The 23,228-nt window shown below is 41.4% G+C and overlaps 1 protein-coding gene across 1 annotated transcript in view; it reads right to left on the reverse strand.

Moving 5' to 3' along the window:
- pex14 (peroxisomal biogenesis factor 14) overlaps nucleotides 1–23,228 on the reverse strand; it is a 111,268-nt gene that overhangs the window by 32,039 nt on the left and 56,001 nt on the right. Inside the window, exons 4-5 of the mRNA XM_029719440.1 lie at nucleotides 6,092–6,217; nucleotides 1,039–1,124 (exon numbers count right to left, since the gene is read on the reverse strand). Coding sequence (XP_029575300.1) covers nucleotides 1,039–1,124; nucleotides 6,092–6,217 — 212 coding nt within the window. The remainder of the gene's footprint in view (nucleotides 1–1,038; nucleotides 1,125–6,091; nucleotides 6,218–23,228) is intronic.

Raw genomic sequence — 23,228 nt, forward strand, 5'->3', positions numbered from 1 at the left:
GGAGCCTCCCAGGCCCATGTTCAGGGGCTCTGGAGCGTGATAAAAAACCAAGGGCGATTCTATTTGGAGGGCGTAATATCAAAAGAGGGTCGTGTGCTGTGCTGGCAACTTTCTTTTTTTGCAATAAGGAAAAAAGGATTGAGAGAGAGAGAGAGACAGAAATAAATATAATTAAAAAGAGGGGTTCAAATGAGATCATGTGATTGGGCAAGCCAGACATGAGCTTTTAACAACCAGGCAAGACTGATGTACAGAGCGTTTGGCATTAGAATCTAACAAAGTTACAATTGACTGATGTACCAACAAACCCCACTAATATAAATGTAATATTGGGGAAAACTGCGTTGACAGAACTCACTGGACTGTGTAAAATAAATGGTTGGACGAAATAGATCCTCTAGATCAGAGTCTTGAAATCCGGAATACTGCTAGTTCTTTTCTCCCTGGTAATTATTTGATGAAATGATTGATTAATATCACTGATTGGCCAAAGAAACCAGCGGAGCTGCAGACCTTGGGGCCCGGTCTAGATTATGGAATATGATATCAGCCACCATTCAACCTTAAATCCTTTGATTTCAACAGGAATGTCAATAAATGCTTACTCAAGGAATACGTTGGCAGAATACAATCAAGGGCTGAATGACCACCCAATTAGGAGATAACAGAACAGGTGCTTAAAGTAGGTATGTTTATAGGTACAGTCTGGGATCTGGGAATCTTTTCAACGGCCATCTCAATTCTTGATATTTACCCATTGATTAATCTAAAATATAAGAACACAACAAAAAGTAGCCAAACATTGTATATCTTCAAAAGATGGTTTAACTATACCTTTGATCTCATGGATTGTCAATCCTTGCATCCATAGCTCCATCTAAGAATTTGAGAATGGTTACATTTCTCCAGCCCCAATTTTCAACTGTTTACCAAAACAAGTGGCAGGGCGTATGCTCCCATCCACCCGAATCCCAGACAGTAGCTTTCACTTCCAGCCTACCAGAAGAGACATTTCTGGACCGAATTAAAATGGCGTACCTTGTAGAGGTGATGGAAGCCAAAGGCCATGCCCATCATGATGACAGTGAGGGCACCGTAGTCTCTCCATCTGTAGCCACGGGGACCTGAGGAGAGACAAAAACACAACATCAAATCACTGAGTAACGGTTACACCCTGCCATGGTGAGAAGACCATGTGGTTGTACTGAGGTAAAAAACTCATGGTAGGTTGAATTTAGTATTTTAATAGTTGAAATCAAACCCGAGAAGACCTTGAAAACAGGAATGGAAATCTGCAATGTTTCCAATCAGAAATGGAATAAAACTTTGCAATTAAATAAATTCTGCAAACAAACCAACCAAAAAACATTGAACTAGCTAAAAGTAATCTCTCAAGCCAAGACAATGCCATTCAAAACACTTATGTTACATGTGTATGGGTTGAGAAATCAAATCACAGAGAAAAAAACCCATCTTAGATTGTGCTTCTATAAACATCTAGGAGAGGAAGAACCTGTAAGGGTTAAAAGGTGAGTGTGTCTGTGGGACTGGAACTAGACAGTGTGTGTCTCTGGAGGACAGAGTGAAAGTGTGTAACTGTTTCATTGTTTGAGCTGTCATCTGGGTGGCCCTGCTGTTTCGCTGAGTGGAATTTCCCACATCACAGCAACATTCAACTGAAAATGTCCCTAAACTACAACCAGTAGAGCGTTGTTTCCCCTAGATGTTTTCCTAGGTGGGAAACACAAATCTTAACATGAAGGGGATGAGGACAACTAGGCTAGTTCAACAAGTTTAATGTGTGTGTGTGTGTGTATGAGGTGAGCGAGCGTGCTGGGGGAGTCATGTACCTGTATCTATAGTACATCAAGATGAACCATTGACCTAACATTCAATTCCAAATTCTATAGCAAGACTATTACCCCCTAGGACATGACTGTAAATACCATATTTCACTTAGGTGTATCACCAGGGCCTGCGTTATGGGCAGGCCTTAGGGGACCTGGCTCGCCGTACCGTACACCTCCTTGCCCATCCAAATAAAATATTGAAATACTGATCATTTATTTGACCAAGACGCGCCGACAGAAAGACACATCAATCTCAATTAAAGCATCCGAGCGAACGAAACAGCGCCCCTCTGTCTCAGTATGTGTAGACCACGTATCTGATGCTGTCTGGACCAATAGAGTATGGCATGTAATACTATTTCTGTCCAGACAACATAAGATACATGGGCTACATAAAGAGGGGCGCTGTTTCACTCGCTCGGATGCTTTCTCCGAGGGCTCACTCTCGCCAAAATCTGTCCACTATAAGCCCAATGCATTTCTATAGGAATAATATGGAGACCTAAGCTCGTCGCCTGCCTTTTTTTCTATGATCAGCTTGTCAAAGAATTTGACTGTAGCCCAACTGTCCATTCCATATTGTCCATTTTACTTTGACCTGTCCTGTTTTTAGGATAGTCTGTTGTTTGTTAACAAGTAATCACATTTTGTATTTGATTGGGTGCCATTTAGGTTAGGTATTTGATCAGAGAAACTTGTATGGATATAAAAGGTTTGTCTCATTACATTGTCTCTCCAGCCTGTAGGCTACCATATGCTATATCTGCTACATGATTTACGTTTGATAATTTTTTTGATGGAACATTGGTGGAGTGCACAGCGATGCATCTCTCCAACAGCACCATGGAGAGGCACGCTGGGAATGGACAAGATAAATATTTAGCGTCCCTGCCACTTGTTGAAATGTTCATTGTTTTTGTGCAGAATTATGTGAGGTTTTATAATGTTGCTGGAGGTGCATCTTGGTCAATTTAGCTCAGAAAATGCTGCTCTCATCAATCTGCCGCCATGGGAGGCCACCTAATCCTCCCTAAAGAGTGGGCCGGCCCTGCACCCATTTAAAAAATGCGTGCACACATAGGAGGTCCCGTGAAAAAATGGTCCCGCCTATGGAAATTAAATTCCCGTCCAACTGATTGGTCCTGGCGCCGGGTCTGTGTATTACACATGAAATTATCAGAGCATCCAGTTTTCTTGTCATTCTACAAGGGATTTGATTGATCTTATTGCTTTGCCACTTCTGTAATGTGCATGTCAAAAAACCCACTGCTGGTCTACTGTACATCGTCAAGGTGAAAAGGACGGTCCTCTCCTTGGTCAAGGGCACACGTCAACACAAATGCAGTGACGGCAGGAAGAACCGGCAACCTTTCCCATTAAAAATTCAAAATCACTCTCACATTTTCCATATGGTATACCACATACATTTGAGTAATCATCAACATTATGGCTCCCGTGGATTGTCGCGTCTCGCTATAGCGTGCCGCTCGTCGGAGAGGCAGGCGGAAGAGTCCTTGAGGTGGATGGTTGACCCTGGCTACCCAGTAAACCTCTGCATCAACTGGGGGGTCTCGCCACTCACCAGTCTCTCTTCCACCTCTTAGGTCCCCCCATTACCTCTCTCTCCTCCTCATACTCTTCTCCCACCATCTCCATCTCTCCTTTTTTATTTGGTCACTTAAGCCATGGATGGAGCTCGAGTCTCCATCCCCCGTTTTTCCAATCTCCTCTCAAATTTATTGGGTTCAGAGGAGGCCTTCCTGTCCTTCCGCCGGTTGGAAATAGAGATCAGAGGATCCATTACTCCGACAGAGATGGATGCAGGCCCCTGTGTGGCGTCCCCATAACAAGGATATCAAAGAGAGGTAGCCCCCTCTTTTAGGCATGACCCCCGTACAAGACTCCCCGGCACTCACCTCATTATGCAGCTTCCCTTATAGCCATTTTGATATAAAAAAAACACTACGGAATGGTCCGAGCCAGAGCCCCTAACTACATGGCCATCCCATCAACATCACTTCCATTACAAAACATGAGATGCCGGGGGAGTCAAGGACAGTGCAGTAATAAATGAGGGTGGAATACATTGGGAATCATTGTCATACGGGTTAAGCATTATGCGGACTTCATTCTGCATTGGTAAATCAGTGGACAGCACTCATAACCCATGCAGTAATACAGATATAGGTTGTACCAGGGCCTTGCTTGGGGTGAAACCCCCTGGTATGAAACATCGTTGGGAGAGATTTCACGTGATGGAGGGGCGACGATATTGGTGAAATAATTACTACGCGAGGCAAATGTGCTGCTTCTGCTACTGATAAGCACACTTCTGATTGGATTGAGGGTAAAAAGGTAAGAGTGCATGTTGACACAATGAATATTACATGTTGTGGAAAACCGCCTTTTACACCCACATTCACTAACTTCCATCCACACTCCACTTTTACTGTAGCATTATGTCATGCAAATGGACTTCTGTTTCAAAGGCAGTTCATGGTATGTAAAGTGCCTCTTTTTTCAAATATTTCAGAACATTGAATACTGTGAGTTATTGAGTACAGAGTAGTAGTCAGTAGTAGAGATTGTGTATATATACATTTGATGTCAGAAGTTCACATACACTTTAGCCTAAATACATTTAAACTCAGGTTTTTCACAATTCCTTACATTTAATCCTAGTAAAAAGTCCCCGTCTTAGGTCAGTTACGATCACCACTTTATTTTAAGAATGTGAAATGTCAGAATAATAGTAGAGAGAATGATTTCTTTCATCACATTCCCAGTGGGTCAGAAGTTTACATACACTCAATTAGTATTTGGTAGCATTGCCTTTAAATTGTTTAACTTGGGTCAAACATTTTGGGTACTCTTCCACAAGCTTCCCTCAATAATTTGGGTGAATTTTGGCCCATTCCTCCTGACAGAGCTGATGTAACTGAGTCAGGTTTGTAGGCCTCCTTGCTCGCACACGCTTTTTCAGATCTGCCCACAAATTTTCTATAGGATTGAGGTCAGGACTTTGTGATGGCCACTCCAATACCTTGACTAAGCCATTTTGCCACAACTTTGGAAGTTTGCTTGGGGTCATTGTCCATTTGGAAGACCCATTTACGACCAAGCATTAACTTCCTGACTGATGTCTTGAGATGTTGCTTCAATATATCCACATAATTTTCCTGCCTCATGATGCCATCTATTTTGTGCCTCATGATGCCATCTATTTTGTGAAGTGCACCAGTCCCTCCTGCAGCAAAGCACCCCCACATCATGATGCTGCCACCCCCGTGCTTCAAGGTTGGGATGTTGTTCTTCAGCTTGCTAGCCTCCCCCTTTTTCCTCCAAACATAACGATGGTCATTATGGCCAATCTGTTATAGTTTTGTTTCATCAGACCAGAGGACATTTCTCCAAAAAGTATGATCTTTGTCCCCATGTGCAGTTGCAAACCGTAGTCTGGATTTTTTATGCCGGTTTTGGAGCAGTGGCTTCTTCCTTGCTGAGTGGCCTTTCAGGTTATGTCGATATAGGACTCGTTTTACTGTGGATATAGATGCTTTTGTACCTGTTTCCTCCAGCATCTTCACAAGGTCCGTTGCTGTTGTTCTGGGATTGATTTGCACTATTTGCACCAAAGTATGTTAATCTCTAGGAGACAGAACGTGTCTCCTTCCTGAGCGGTATGCTGGCTGCGTGGTCCCATGGTGTTGTTTGTACAGATGAACGTGGTACCATCAGGCTTTTGGAAATTGCTCCCAAGGATGAACCAGACTTGTGGAGGACTACCATTTTTTTATGAGGTCTTGGCTGATTTCTTTTGATTTTCCCATGATGTCAAGCAAAGAGGCACTGAGTTTGAAGGTAGGCCTTGAAATACATCCACAGGTACACCTCCAATTGATTCAAATTATGTCAATTAGGCTATCAGAAGGTTCTAAAGCCATGAAAATAATTTTCTGGAATTTCCAAGCTGTTTAAAAACACAGTGAACTTAGTGTATATAAACTTCTGACCCAGTGGAATTGTGATACAGTGAATTATAAGTAAAATAATCTGTCTGTAAACAATTGTTGGAAAAATTGTCCTAACTGACTTGCCAAAACTATAGTGGTTGAGTGGTTGAAAAACGAGTTTTAATGACTCCAACCTAAGTGTATGTAAACTTCCGAATTCAACTGTATATATGTGTGTGTGTGTGTGTGTGTGTGTGTGTGTGTGCATGGAGGGGATGGTGTACTCACTGTAGGGTATAGGTGCCAGCTGGGGGTCAAGGAGAGGGTACTGGGGTCCCACAGGGGTAAGGGCCAGGGGCTCGTCAGTACTGCCAGAGTGCTGGATGGCAAGCTCAATCTCCTTATCAGTCAAACCTGGAACAGAATGCACATTTACCACACAGGGTTTCATCAAAATGAAAGAAAAGTTATCTTGCAAATTCAGCAGGCTATGGTGTGAAATAGGCTATTAGAAGCGCTGTCTTTCTTTTATTACATATCGTTAATGCCGTCTTTGGTGTGCTTATCAATGCACAAGCACCTTTTTCCCCCACTCCTATCAATAAAATAAATATATTATGTCATACAAAAGTTTTACTGTGCGTGAAGCTTCAAATGCATCTGGTCATTACTAAATGTGTAATGTGATAGGTATTTTAATATTACAATTTTTTAACACAAAAAACATTTGATTACTAAAATATTTTGGTCTTCCTCAAATGAAAGGAATGATGACGCAAACTTTGCAAGAGGAAGGGAATCTGATTGCATTGGTCCTCAACTCACGGCTCAGACACTTCATTCAGGATGAATGGAGTTAGCCCTGAGTTAGCCAACGCTTCATTGCCAGAGTAATGTACCTGGCCAAAAGGAGAGCAACATTCATGTGACTGGTTGAACTCAGAGTTGACCAAAGTTACCTCGCTCAGTAGCCCTTTACACTCACAGCCCTGGTCAGTCCGCATAGGGGTTGAAAATGGAAGATTTGGTCACAGATAAGCGCATAAATAGAACATGTTTCATGACCTGAAATAAAAGTTCCCAGAAAGGTTCTATATGCACAAAAAGCTGATTTCTCTCAGATTTTGTGCACAAATGTGTTTACATTACTGTTAGTGAGCATTTCTCCTTTGCCAAGATAATCCATCCACCTGACTGGTGTGATTAAACAGCATGATTATTACACAGGTGCACCTTGTGATGGGGACAATAAAAGGCCACTCTAAAATGTGCAGTTTAGTCACACAACACAATGCTACAGATGTCTCAAGTTTTGAGGGAGCGTGCAATTGGCATGCTGACTGCAGGAATATACAGCAGAGCTGTTGCCAGAGAATTGAATGTTCATTTCTCTACTATAAGCCGCCTCTCCAATGTCGTTTTAGAGAATTTGGCAGTAAGTTCAACCGGCCTCACAACCGCAGACCACGTGTATTTTTATTTAATTTATTTAACTGTGTGGCGTTGTGTGGGCTAGCGGTTTGCTGATGTCAACTTTGTGAACAGAGTGCCCCATGGTGGTGGTGGGGTTATGGTATGGGCATAAGCTACGGACAACGAACACAAATGCATTTTATTGCTGGCAATTGGAATGCACAGAAATACTGTGACAAGATCCTGAGGCCCATTGTCGGGCCATTCATTGTCGGGCCATTCATCCACCGCCATCACCTCATATTTCAGCAGGGTAATGCACTGCCCCATGTCGCAAGGATCTGTACACAATTCCTGGAAGCTGAAAATGTCTCAGTTCTTCCATGGCCTGCATACTCACCAGACATGTCACCCATTGAGCATGTTTGGGATGCACTGGATCGACGTGTACAACAGCTTGTTCCAGTTCCTGCCAAATTTACTACGGAACCCGCACTTGAATGCACTCATGACTCCCATTCTAGGCGCATCAAAATTACAAATAGTTTTTTCTGAAGTGCCTTGTGAAAGCCTAACACTGTAAGATCGCATTTTATGACTTAGCTAGTCATGTTGGCAATAGAATACGCTTTCAAATGATGCCCAACTAACCCAGATTGCAATTTATAATGGAGTGTATTTGGATTGCATAAACAACAGTTATTGTGTGATGGTGGGGAGGCAGGGCTATGTTCCAAACAACAAACGACAAGTGTGCTTGCTTCAGTTCCTCAATGCCACAGCTAGGAGCAAAAAAAAAAAAAAAAAAAAACACTGAATAATTTAAGACTTTCTTTGAGTCATAAAAGTGCATTGAATTACTTAGGAACTGATCATTTCACCATAATCTCCAAAGTGTTCTCTTTCAATTGCTACCATGGTTATGCATATGCTTTTTATATTTCTTCTGTTAGAAACATTTAAATTTGGCCCTGTCCATGTAGGTCAATTCCCAAAAGAGAATTAACTCTTCAAACCTGATTTGTAGTATAGGGCTCTGGGCTGGCTTGGTTATGCTTCCACCATGGTAGCTGGAATTGTGCAGTAAAGAATCATGTAAAAAATAAAATATCTTAGCTAGCACAGTATGGTTAGGGTACACCCTATAGTGTGAATCAGGCATTGGACAGCAGCTCTTCAGTTACCCAGACATCTGCCTACAGCAGACAGCAGAGCAGGATCAAACAAAGAAAGCTGAAACCCCGTTCTCACTAACGGCCACCAAAGGCAAAGAAAATCAGTCTGTCCACTTCTCCAGTTATATTTCCCAGGTGGAGATCTCATACACCCCAGACAGAGAAAATGCATTATTTTAATTTCCTCATTGTGATGTAAATGTATTACATAATTTTGCAAATGCCAATATAACTTAATCTTCAGATCTTTTTTAATGATTTTAGTGATGATTAAATTGCAAAGAGCTCCCTAATGGAGAATGGGAGGGGGCTGGGGTTTATTTTATTTTGTGGACTGAAAGGATTTTATTTCCGTCGCCATATGCTTCCATGGGTATGTGTCTCGTCTTTAATGAGCATCATAATCTAAACAAAGACGAATAATTACAACTTTCAATGAGCGTCTGAAAAAAGGCTGGCGTTGTTCATTCCAAGATCAACCAAAACACAACAGTGTAGAACTAAAAACAAATATACTGACGTGACTCACTAGACAAAAGAACAGGGTCGTGTTCAGTAGTACATACTGTAGCAAACCACTTTGCAGCAGAAAACGAGAACAAGCATCTCTTATTGGATACGTTCAGTTAAATACCTCCCAATTTCAAAACTTTCCTCCCTACTGAAACCGACTTTGAACACTTCCAATCAGCTGGCTCCATTGAGGCTTGTTGCTGGGGAGAGGTATAAGGGCTAAGGTGTGGACCATAAGGCACTTTCCTCTGTATTGCAATGTGTAGCATCACCAGCTAGCTCCTGCTACCATTTTACCTCCATTTCCCCATGTGATTTCCCTGAGTGTGCTACTGGGCTTCCTGGGTTTCCCTTCCTCCTGCCTTCTGACAGAAAATCCCCATTGCTGAGTTGGCCTTTTAACTTGGGCCATTCCCCTGGGCTTTGGACCATTCTACCTCTCACAGCAGGCCTCCCTGCAGTGCTGTGTCATCCCAAATGGCACCCTATTCCCAATTTAGTGCATTACGTTTAGGGCGCTGGTCGAAAGAAGTGCACTAAATAGGGAATAGGATGCCATTTGGTATGCACCCACTGAGTTGCAAGAGAGCCAAGGGCGATGAGGTTTGCTTCATTTGAGACCGCTATTCTTATTTGCTGTACTATACAGGGCGGTGGGAATGGCGGAGAGATGAGAAGAGGGTTGAGAGACGAGAAGAAGCGATTTGTTGAGCCATCTGTATACACATCAGAGTCTGAAATCCATGTGGAGCTAATCATTACAATATCAACATGTGTTGTGTGACATTAACACACACACACCATTTCTTCTATTAAATGTCTATGAAATGAGAGAGCAATGACTGCCTGTTAACCAAATCATTTGAGAAGCATTGTGTCACCCAAGTACCTGTGTGAGTGTGATGCAGAAGACTCATAATTGCGGTCCCAAAAGGTGTCAAATGAGCATTTACTGCCCATCTACAAACCCATCTTGATGAACAAGAATCAACCACAATCTAGCCCTCTTTTTGACATCTTCATGAGGGGCTCTAAAAGTTCTTGGAGAATCAACATGTGTGATGCTGAGAGGCACCTACAGTATTTAAATGCTCCAAGGGCTTTAAATGGCCATGAAAATGGTTGAATAATTTAAGGCAAATATTGGCCAGCCTGTCGTCAATGGCGGGCCCTGAGTGCCAGGAAGTGGCCACCTCCATGTGCTGAGCTCGTGCAGTCAGGCTGCACTGTCCAATAAGCAATAATGTGTCCCTGAACTCCGGATTCATCTGACCACAGCAGACACAACGGTGGCAGATTATTGAGTGAGACATGCAAGGGCAGCATCCCGAATGGCACCCTATGCACTAGTTTTGACCAGGGTCCCTACAGGCCCTGGTCAAAAGTAGTGCACTATACTGTATATAGGGAACAGGGTGCCATTTGGGGCACAAGCCCATATCTCCATTTCGCCATAGAATGAAAAAACAGGTTTCAGTACCCTGGGAGAGGTTCCCATTTTCCCTTTTCACCTTGAAATGTAGAGTTTCTCCAAAATAACTTCTATAAAATGTCCTCTTAAAAATATGTGCATGGTAATGGTGTTGGACCTCTTTAATGTTGTTGTGTGCGCAGCAGTATGAAAGGGCTTATTTACTTTACATCAAAATAAAATGCATGGAAATTCATAAAGCTGTTTGGTTTTCTTGTCGAATTAAAGCTTGCTCCACTATTGTGTGCTCTGATCCGTTGATTGTTCAGAAAAAGGCGACAACAAATGAAAGACACCTCATATCCATTTAGAAAAGAGAGAACAAGGTGAAACAGATTTTTACATATAAAAGGAAAAGCCTACAAAAAAGGATTGCGGAAATTTATTACGGGTTTCCAAACCTGTGGAATGACCCCTGGACCCCCATTTCGGATCGACCTGGCGAGGAGATGAATTTTTTAAGACATAAATTACATCTAATGACGACACCGTAAAAAAGAACAATAATGGAAAGCTATTCTGTATTTCATTATACTGTATTTGGTGCACCTGATACACGCCGCGCCTGTTTATGAGTCGCCGTATTAGCAGATGCTCAGCCGAAGCATTTGCTGTGACCTTGCCATTCTCATTGGGGCATGAAATTACGGTGCTGGCACCTCGATATTACAGCTATAAATACTGTAAACCGCATATCTGGCCTACGTTTTCTATTGTCTTTCAACATAAACCTGATCGGTATTTATTTAAAGGAAAACCCATTGCTCGTCACATTATTTACGCCTCTCAGGGCATTTTTTTAAGGGCAAAGGAGGCGGCGAGGCCCAGCCACCATAAAACACATTTCTCCAATTCTGGCACATCTGAACTTTATGGGTTAAGACCCGGCCCGGACAGCCAATTATAAAAATTGCTTACTAAAATATTTTGGGTGCTAAAAGGTGAATGCTTTTTTACTGTCCTACAAGGTGAATTATTAAGTTGCCCTTGAATGAAAATTACTTACATTATGAATATGATTTTTTTTTTAAATATATGTCAGGGGTCATAAATAGATGGAGGTCAATGGGTTATTGAAAGCCGGAGTGCAACTTTAACCTGTTTCTCATGCTGTGCTGGAGGAGATTCTAGTCATGTCATTTGGTGTCCCCGAGAATGGCACTATTGCTGCTTGAAAATGGCATGCCCTAAATAATGACCACTCTCATAGCTTATTCATTTATGTATTAAAAAAGAAGACTCTCCTCTCATTTCCCTGCTTTATTGCCTTGTACTGATGACAAAGTGGGAGAGAGCCGGGGCTAGGTGGCGCCGTGGAGTAATTTATAACCACATCAATCCCTTTACCGTCTATGCAGGCCTTGGTCATTGCCATTTTTGTCCGAGAGGTGAGTCGCATAACCCCACTTGCAAACAACATCCTATTAATATCTGGAATGATGAACCTTATCCTTACCCTTCATATCAATAATGGTAATCAAATGGTAATCCTATGTTCCCCATGACCCTCTATCAATGGCCCTCTACTCAGGGTGAAACCTATTATATATAGTTACCTGCTGTATTACTTCTTCAGCTTATTGAGCCAAACAACTACTGGAAGCTTATTTTCAGAATAAAAATAACTTTACCCACTTATTTAAAAAAGTCTATATGATTATTCTGAATATGATGCCACAGTAGACATATCCCCAGTCTACCAGTTATTTTGCAACGTAATCAGGGCAGTTACTGCTTCCCTTCTGGACATGTATCAGTGTCTCAGCTAATGGCCTGCTTTCAAAACATGTCGAAAGAAGGCTAAGGGTTGCTTTCACTGTTGCCGAAATGTGATTTTTTTTTGTCATTACATGTAGCCTACGTGTGCGCTTGCTAGTTGCAAAGGGAAAATCGTCTTGCCAAAATGAGGCACAGAGCTCTTCAGGTGCTGCAACTGTTAATTGTGGGGCCTAGACAGCACAACAGCCAATATGAGTCAGGAATACATTACAACTCATTACAAAAGAGAAAACAACTTTTAGATGGAAATTTCCCCCAAATCGTGCCTGTTGTGATTCGAAAAACAACCATTGATGCGGACTATATGGACTTATTCATCTTGGCCCAAAGGGGGGGTCGTTAAGCCTACGTACTGTTTATGGCACTATATAGCTTGGCACTGATTATATCCCTTATTTTGAATGTAAGTAGGGACAACATGAGTGGTCTATTATTCACTATATCAAGTCAAACGAAGGTGGAAAGGATCCTTTTGAAAATACCCCTCTGTGTATGCTGTAGGTTTAACGTTCAAGATCTCAAAACAAGTCAGCTACCTGACACATAGCCATCAGCAAACATCCATAATTACATATTGATCTAAAAATACCTATTTTTACTAGTTCTGGAGTGTCTAAGTTTCTCTCCTAGAATAAGATATTTTAGACACTTTATTAAATCAAAGAGTCATATCGGGGCTGTGAGAAATACTTCAGCACATTACCCATTCATTCAGTGACATTGACCGTATGCAAAACACAAAATGACATTTTTTTCTATGCATATTGAAATAGACCACATTATTAGGATCTCCTTGGGGGGAAAAAGCTGAGAAATAACAAGAGGCATCCTTCAACGTAGATTAGGGCACAAATCTGCAAGGAAATAATCATGTGGAGGCGAGATTATTGTGTAAAGAATCTGCAACATGCAATCAAAGTATGCCCTGTTTTCCCCTTCATCAGCTGGCCAGCATAAGTACTGGCAGAGAGAGGAATCCAATTTAAATTCCACTCTACCGGGTGATGGTATTGTTTCATTTTATGTGTGCTTTGACATTTCTGCCTGTTAATATAGAGTAAAATCGGGAAGTATTTACATAAATATGACATTAAACTCTATTAGAAATTAAGAGTGACATATATTTGTGCTCATAGCAGAAGGGAGGAGGTAATTGAGTTCCAGGGTCAAAAGGTTGAGAGAAGTGTTTGGTAGGCTGTGGATACGTGGACAGAGGAGGAGGCAGTGACTATTGGACTGTCATCTTGTCCATCATCATGTTTGCCTTTGCTCGTAAAGGATGAGACAGACAACGGGCCAATTGTCACCACATTCATTGGTATGGGGTGAGGCCTTCTGCAAATTAAATAAGGGTTGACTCATTTCAATGCTGCTCTTACATGTGAATGTCGGCCTATTCATGAATAGTTTTTTAGCAGAATAAGTGACAAACACCTTTAATAAGAATATACAGTTATTATGAAAGTATATTCTCTAACTGAACATAACTAAGATTTTTAAAAAATCTATGAACAATTTACCTTTACTTAACTAGGCAAGTCAGTTAAGAACAAATTCTTATTTTCAATGACGGCCTAGGAACAGTGGGATAACTGCCTTATTCAGGGGCAGAACGACAGATTTTTATCTTGTCAGCTCAGGGATTCGATCTTGCAACCGTTCGGTTGCTAGTCCAACGCCCTAACCACTAGGCTACCTGCCGATCCCTTTTAAAAACATTTTTAGAAATCATTATCTTGCTTCTGACTTACCTAGGATGTTGTCTTTTCAACCAAACCGTTTTTATATCGGTTAGCTGGTTATTTAGCAAAATCCAGAATAATCTGGTTAGCATTTTTTGAGAATTTAGCAATGCTAGTGAAAAAGGATTGTACCAGTTAGCGAGGCATTCAAAAGCATGATTCAAGCAGGAATGGTTCAAATCTGCGTTTCTTACTAATGAAAGCAGAGCTGTTTCTCCACGCTTTTGAATGAACCACTAACTGATGCAATCCACTTCCAGTAGCATTGCTACATTATCCAAAAATGCTAACCAGGAGATTCTGGACATTGTTGAACCAACTAACAAATAAAAAAATGGTTTCGACAGTAAGTCAGTCAACACCCTATGTAAATAAGAGATACAACTTTTTAAAAAGTTAACTATCACCATAAACTTGAAATATGCCTTTGAGCAACATTATCCAATTGTTAGCTTATTATTTTAATCATATCAACACCAGTAGGCACCAGTGCCTAAAATGTTGTAAGAGAATTCTAAATTCTAACCCACTGACTTTGAATTGAGTCTGTTCTTCTGAACATTCCAGATCAACATCAATTGACATTTAGAAATGTTCTTGATATGATTTCAAATTGTAATAGTAAAGAAAATAGTGAACAATTAGTACAGTTGACTTTTTCCCTATCATGATGGGAAAGGATTCAAAATAGCATGACAATGATTTGAGATTCAAATATGTTTTAGTCTTATTTCAAACCATTTGATATACAATAGGACATATCACATGAAAGACACATTTTACCCCTTGAAGAAAATGTACTTTGTAATATGAGAATTCTACCTTGTGTTGATAAGGTTTTAATAACCTCTGCATTCTGCATAACTAATCAATGAGTCTTGCAAATAATGCAGGCGACATTGTCAAAAGTAAGCCTATTATGCCGACCTTTCTGGCTCTGAGCTTTCTTTATCTGAAACTCTACCCCCCAAAATATGTGCTAAATCTAACAAGAGCGAGAATGATGGGCATAACTCATTGGGAAGTCTTCTGCAATAACATGAATAAGGGCAAGGCGAACTTGCTTCAGTGAACTCAGCAGGACCATGAAAAAAGGAACATTTTATATGAAATTTAATAAACTGAAATTGGTTTAAGATTAGTCAGCACTTTGTCTAGAAGATTAGTTTCCCTCCTACCCTTCAACACATGCAAGGCGCTCACAAAGTGATACAGCATTGTGACATAATTACATTGTTCAAGGTGAAGCTCGGTAGAAATGGCTTTTTGCTTACAAGGCAATTTGAGAACATGCACATTTACAAATATCATAGTAACCTGGTGCTACTCAAAGGCAGTCCAGGGAAAAGAAACCAAAAGAAAACAACACTTGCTTCAATCCAATTTTGGGGTCACAGGGAAAAAGACCCTGGGCCGACTGATGTCTGCTTAGCAATATCACAGTCAGGGTGTGAATTGGCTGAAGTGCTCTCTATTGGTAACATTACCATATACACTGAACAGAAATATAAACGCAACATGCAACAATTTCAAAGATTTTAAGGAAATCAGGCAATTGAAATAAATTCATTAGGCCCTAATCTCTGGCTTTCACATGACTGGGAATACAGATATGAATGTGTTTGTCACATATACTGTACCTTTAAAAAAGTAGGGGCGTGGATCAGAAAACCAGTCAGTATCTAGTGTGACCACAATTTGCCTAACGCAGCGCGACACCTTCTCATTAAGCTGTTGATTGTGGCCACACTCGTCTTCAATGGCTGTGCGAAGTTGATAGATATTGGTGGGAACTGGAACACGCTGTCGTACACGTCAATCCAAAGCATCCCAAACATGCACAATGGGTGACATGTCTGGCGAGCATGCAGGCAATGAAAGAACTGGGACATTTTCAGCTTCCTGGAATTGTGTAAAGATCCTTGCGATACGGGGCTGCGCGTTATCATACTGAAACAAGAGTTGATGGTGGCTGATGAATGGCATGACAATGGGCCTCAGGATCTCGTCACGGTATCTCTGTGCATTCAAATTGCCATCGATAAAATGAAATTGTGTTGTCCGTAGTTTATGCCTGCCCATACCACAACCACACCGCCACCATGGGGTACTCTGTTCACAACGTTGACATCAGCAAACCGCTCAACCACATGATGCCATACATGTTGTCTGCCATCTGCCAGGTACAGTTGATACTGGGATTCAACCGTAAAGAGCACACTTCTCCAGTGTGCCAGTGGTTATTGAAGGTGAACATTATCTCCCACTGAAGTCATATACAACGCCAAACTGCAGTCAGGTCAAGACCCTGGTGAGGACGATGAGCACGCATCGTCCTCACCAGAAATTCTTTGGTTGTGCAAACCCACAGTTTCATCAGCTGTCTGGGTGGCTGGTCTCATATGTTCCCGCAGGTGAAGAACCGATTGCGGAGGTCCTGAGCTGGCGTGATTACACATGGTCTGCGGTTGTGAGGCCAGTTGGACGTACTGCCAAATTCTGTAAAACGAAGTTGGAGGCGGCTTATAGTAGAGAAATGAACATTGCATTTTCTGGAAACAACTCTCGAGGACATTCCTGCAGTCAGCAAGCCAATTGCATGCTTCCGCAAAACTTGAAACATCTGTGGAACTGTGTTGTGACAAAACTGCACATTTTAGAGTGGCCTTTTATTGTACCCAGCACAAGGTGCACCTGTGTAATGAGCATGCTGTTTATTGATATGCCACTACTGTCAGATGGATGGATTATCTTGGCAAAGGCGTAATGCTCACTAACAGGGATGTAAATACATTTGAGAGAAATAAGCTTTTTGTGCGTATGCAAAATTTATGGGATCTTTTATTTCAGCTCATGAAACTTGGGACCAATATTTTACATGTTGTCTTTATATTTTGATCATCATCCTTCAAGCATGTCCAAATTACTATTTTGCCCAAAGACGAAACGTGCCAGGTTGTGTGTTTTATGTTTTCTCCCAATCTCTTGTGGATCCATGTGCCTTTACTATTTCAGTACTTAAATGACTAAAACCAGATAAAGTATGAAGAAAAGATCATGGACCTATATATGTTTTAAGTAAGATCATATTTGAGAACTAATAATCACCAAAATACAAGCTAAATAGTCAAGGAGAATCTAAAAAAAAAAAAAAACTATGCATTTGTCATGCATGCATTGATTTTGTTACAATGTTTATAATGTGACCCATGGCAAAATGTGTAGAATTGCAGGAAATTAGTTTTAAAACCGCAAAAATGGGTCACTGCAGTCAACTGGAGGGCCTCTAAAATGTTACGTCAGCGACCATTACCATTGGCCAGGCCCATGACCCTGCCCCAAAAATGTTATTTCTTGCACATAATAGAATAGGTTGACCATTGTACTATGGGGGATAGTATAGTCGTGGCCAAAAGTTTTGAGAATGACACAAATATACATTTTCACAAAGTCTGCTGCGTCAATGTCTTTAGATATTTTTGTCAGATGTTACTATGGAATACTGAAGTATAATTACAAGCATTTCATAAGTGTCAAAGACTTTTATTGACAATTACATTAAGTTGATGCAAAGAGTCAATATTTGCAGTGTTGACCCTTCTTTTTCAAGACCTCTGCAATCCGCCCTGGCATGCTGTCAATTAACTTCTGGGCCACATCCTGACTGAAGGCAGCCCATTCTTGCATAATCAATGCTTGGAGTTTGTCAGAATTTGTGGGTTTTGTTTGTCCACCCGCCTCTTGAGGATTGACCACAAGTTCTCAATGGGATTAAGGTCTGGGGAGTTTCCTGGCCATGGATCCAAAATATAGATGTTTTGTTCCCCGAGCCACTTAATTATCACTTTTGCCTTATGGCAAGGTGCTCCATCATGCTGGAAAAAGCATTGTTCATCACCAAACTGTTCCTGGATGGTTGGGAGAAGTTGCTCTTGGAGGATGTGTTGGTATCATTCTTTATTCATGGCTGTGTTCTTAGGCAGAATTGTGAGTGAGCCCACTCCCTTGGCTGAGAAGCAACCCCACACGTGAATGGTCTCAGGATGCTTTACTGTTGGCATGACACAGGACTGATGGTAGTGTTCACCTTGTCTTCTCCGGACAAGTTTTTTTCCGGATGCCCCAAACAATCGGAAAGGGGATTCATCAGAGAAAATAACTTTACCCCAGTCCTCAGCAGTCCAATCCCTGTACCTTTTGCAGAATATCAGTCTGTCCCTGATGTTTGTCCTGGAGAGAAGTGGCTTCGTTGTTGCCCTTCTTGACACCAGGCCATCCTCCAAAAAAGTATTTGCCTCACTGTGCGTGCAGATGCACTCACACCTGCCTGCTGCCATTCCTGAGCAAGCTCTGTACTGGTGGTTCCCCGATCCAGCAGCTGAATCAACTTTAGGAGACGGTCCCGGTGCTTGCTGGACTTTCTTGGGCGCCCTGAAGCCTTTGAACCACTCTCCTTGAAGTTTTTGATGATCCGATGGTTGATTTAGGTGCAATCTTACTGGCAGCAATATCCTTTCCTGTGAAGCCCTTTTTGTGCAAAGCAATGATGACAGCACGTGTTTCCTTGCAGGCAACCATGGATGACAGAGGAAGAACAATGATTCCAAGCACCACCCTCCTTTTGAAGCTTCCAGTCTGTTATTCAAACTCAATCAGCATGATAGAGATCTCTAGCCTTGTCCACGTCAACACTCACACCTATGTTAACGAGAGAATCACTGATATGATGTCAGCTGTTCCTTTTGTGGCAGTGCTGAAATGCAGTGGAAATGTTTTGGGGGGATTCAGTTCATTTGCATGGCAAAGAGGGACTTTGCAATAATTGCAATTCATCTGATCACTCTTCATAACATTCTGGAGTATGTGCAAATTGCCATCATACAAACTGAGGCAGCAGACGTTGTGAAAATGAATATGTGTCATTGAATGTAAACTTCCGACTTCAACTGTATATACACACTACCGTTCAAAAGTTTGGGGTCACTCAGAAATATGCTTGTTTTCCATGAAAACAAACATAAAATGAGTTGCAAAATGAATAGGAAATATAGTCAAGATGTTGACAAGGTTATAAATAATGTTTTTTATTTAAATAATTGTGTCCTTCAAACTCTGTTTTCTTCAAAGAATCCTCCATTTGCAGCAATTACAGCCTTGCAGACCTTTGGCGTTCTAGTTGTCAATTTGTTGAGGTCATCTAAAGAGATTTCACTTCATGCCTCCTGAAGCACCTCCCACAAGTTGGATTGGCATGATGGGCACTTCTTACGTACCATACGGTCAAGCTGCTCCCACAACAACTCAATAGGGTTGAGATCCTGTGACTGTGCTGGCCACTCCATTATAGACAGTAGCTGACTGCTTCTTCCCTAAATAGTTCTTGCATAGTTTGGAGCTGTGCTTTGGGTCATTGTCCTGTTGTAGGAGGAAATTGGCTCCAATTAAGCGCCGTCCACAGGGTATGGCATGGCGTTGCAAAATGGAGTGACAGCCTTCCTTCTTCAAGATCCCTTTTACCCTGTATACATCTCTCACTTTACCACCACCAAAGCACCCCCAGACCATCACATTGCTTGACAGATGGCGTCAAGCACTCCTCCAGGATCTTTTCATTTTCTTCGGCATCTCACGAATGTTCTTCTTTGTGATCCGAACACCTCAAAATTAGATTTGTCTGTCCATAACACTTATTTATTCCTCTGTCCAGTGTCTGTGTTCTTTTGCCCATCTTAATCTTTTCCTTTTAGTGGCCAGTCTGAGATATGGCTTCTTTTTTTAAAACTCTGCCTAGAAGGCCAGCATCCCAGAGTCGCCTCTTCACAGTTTTTTTCCGGGTACTATTTAATGAAGCTGCTAGTTGAGGACTTGTGAGGCGTCTGTTTCTCAAACTATACACTAATGTACTTAGTTGTGCACAAGGGCCTCCAACACTTTCTATTCTGGTTAGAGCCAGTTTGCGCTGTTCTGTGAAGGGAGTTGTACACAGCGTTGTATGAGATCTTCAGTTTCTTGGCAAATTCTCACATGGAATAGCCTTCATTTATCAGAACAAGAATAGACTGACGAGTTTCAGAAGAAAGTTCTTTGTTTCTAGACATTTTGAGCCTGTAATTGAACCCACAAATGCTGATGCCCCAGATACTCAACTAGTCAGAAGAAGGCCAGTTTTATTGCTTTTTTAAATCAGCACAACAGTTTTCATCTGTAATAACATAACTGTAAAAGGGCTTTCAAATGATCAATTAGCCTTCTCAAATTATAAACTTGGATTGGCTAACACAACGTGCCGTTGGAACACAGGAGTAATGTTTGCTGATAATGGGCATCTGTACGCCTATGTATATATTCCATTAAAAAATATATGCTGTTTCCAGCTACAATAGTCATTTAAAACATTAACAATGTCTACACTGTATTTCTGATCAATTTGATGTTAACCTCACTAGGGTTGGGGGCAGTATTCTCACGTCCGATTGAAAAGCGTGCCCAGAGTAAACTGCCTGCTACTCAGGCCCAGAAGCTAGGATATGCATATTATTAGTAGATTTGGATAGAAAACACTCTAAAACTGTTTGAATGATGTCTGTGAGTATAACAGAACTCATATGGCAGGATGAAAACTTGAGAAAAATCCAACCAGGAAGTGGGAAATCTGAGGTTGTAGTTTTTCAAGTGATTGCCTATCCAATATACAGTGTCTGTGGGGTCATATTGCACTTCCTAAGGCTTCCACTAGATGTCAACAGTCTTTAGAACCTGTTTCAGGCTTCTACTGTGAATGGGGAGAGAATAAGAGCTATTTGAACCAGGTGTCTGGCATGAGCTCAGTCACGCGCACGGCCGTGAGAGCGAGCTGCGTTCCTTTTCATTTCTGAAGACAAAGGAATTGTCCGGTTGGAATATTATTGATGATTTATGATAAAAACATCCTAAAGATTGATTCTATACATCGTTTGACATGTTTCTACGAACTGTAATATAACTATTTTGACTTTTCGTCTGAACTTAGTGCTCGTTCATTTTGCATTTGGAATAGTGAACTGAACGTGCGAACAAAAAGGAGGTATTTGGACATAAATATGGACTTTATCGAAACAAAACGAACATTTATTGTGGAACTGGGATTCCTGGGAGTGCATTCCGATGAAGATCATCAAAGGTAAGTGAATATTTATAATGCTATTTCTGACTTTTGTTGACTCCACAACATGGCGGGTATCTGTATGGCTTGTTTTGGTGACTGAGCGCTGTACTCAGATAATTGCAAGGTGTGCTTTCGCCGTAAAGATTTTTTGAAATCTGACACAGCGGTTGCATTAAGGAGAAGTTTATCTATAATTCTATGCATAACAGTTGTATATTATATCAACGTTTATGATGAGTATTTCTGTAAATTGATGTGCTCATTCACTGGAAGTTTTGGAGGCAAAACATTTCTTAACATTACACGCCAATGTAAACATTTTTTGGGGGGATATAAATATGAACTTTATCGAGCAAAACATACATGTATTGTGTAACATTGAGTCCTGGGAGTGTCATCTGAAGAAGATCGCCCCACCATTTCTCCTTCACCCAAATCCAGATAGCTGATGTTCTGAAAGAGCTGCAACATCTGGACCCATACAAATCAGCCGGGCTAGACAATCTGGACCCTCTCTTTCTAAAATTATCTGCCGAAAAAAGTTGCAACCCCTATTACTAGCCTGTTCAACCTCTCTTTCGTATCGTCTGAGATTCCCAAAGACTGGAAAGCTGGGTCAAGGGGGGTGACACTCTAGACCCAAACTGCTACAGACCTATATCTATCCTATCCTTTCTAAGGTCTTCGAAAGCCAAGTTAACAAACAGATTACCGACCATTTCGAATCCCACCGTACCTTCTCCGCCATGCAATCTGGTTTCAGAGCTGGTCATGGGTGCACCTCAGCCACGCTCAAGGTCCTAAACGACATCATAACCGCCATCGATAAGAGACATTACTGTGCAGCCGTATTCATCGACCTGGCCAAGGCTTTCGACTCTGTCAATCACCACATTCTTATTGGCAGACTCGACAGCCTTGGTTTCTCAAATGATTGCCTCGCCTGCTTTACCAACTACTTCTCTGATAGAGTTCAGTGTGTCAAAATGGAGGGCCTGTTGGCCGGACCTCTGGCAGTCTCTATGGGTGTGCCACAGGGTTCAATTCTCGGGCCGACTCTCTTCTCTGTATACATCAATGATGTTGCTCTTGCTGCTGGCGATTCTCTGATCCACCTCTACGCAGACGACACCATTCTGTATACTTCTGGCCCCTCTTTGGACACTGTGTTAACTAACCTCCAGACTAGAGGTCGACCGATTAATCGGAATGGTCGATTAATTAGGGCCGATTTCAAGTTTTCATAACAATCGGTAAATCGGTATTTTTGACCACCAATTTTTTTTTTTTTTTTTTTTTACACCTTTATTTAACTAGGCAAGTCAGATTAAGAACACATTCTAATTTACAATGACGGCCTAGAAATGGGGGTTAACTGCCTTGTTCAGGGGGGATTCGTTTTTGCAACCTTCGGTTACCAGTCCAACGCTCTAACCACCTGCCTTACATTGCACTCCACAAGGATTAACAGGCTGACTACTTGTTACGCGAGGGCAGCAAGAAGCAAAGGTAAGTTGCTAGCTAGCATTAGACTTATAAAAAACGATCAATCTTAACATAATCACTAGTTAACTACACATGGTTGATGATATTACTAGTTTATCTAACGTGTCCTGCGTTGCATATAATCGATGCGGTGCCTGTTAATTTTCATTGAATCACAGCCTACTTCGACAAACGGGTGTTGATTTAACAAGTGCGTTTGCGAAAAAATTACTGTCGTTGCACCAATGTACCTAACCATAAACATCAATGCCTAACATGAATATTTAGACTTAGCCACCCGTTAGATAAAATACAGAACGGTTCCATATGTCACTGAAAGAAAAAAACGTTTGTTTTCGAGATGATAGTTTCCGGATTCGACCATATTAATGACTGTGTGTTTTCTGTGTGTTTATTATATTATAATTAAGTCTATGATTTGATAGAGCAGTCTGACTGAGCGGTGGTAGGCAGCAGCAGGCTCGTAAGCATTCATTCAAACAGCCCTTCGCTGTGCTTCAAGCATTGCGCTGTTTATGACTTCAACCTGGGTGGGTATAATTTGTGGAACGTTCCAACAGGAATCTATTCCAAAAACTTCGTATATAACAAGGTTTCCAAAAAACAACGCATACAAAGTTGTATAGCGGCAGAATAAGATACCGGGTAGGGAGTGGTCTATTTCATTGCGTTTTTCACTCAT

Source organism: Salmo trutta, chromosome 28 (assembly GCF_901001165.1).
Source record: "Salmo trutta chromosome 28, fSalTru1.1, whole genome shotgun sequence".
NCBI lineage: Eukaryota > Metazoa > Chordata > Actinopteri > Salmoniformes > Salmonidae > Salmo > Salmo trutta.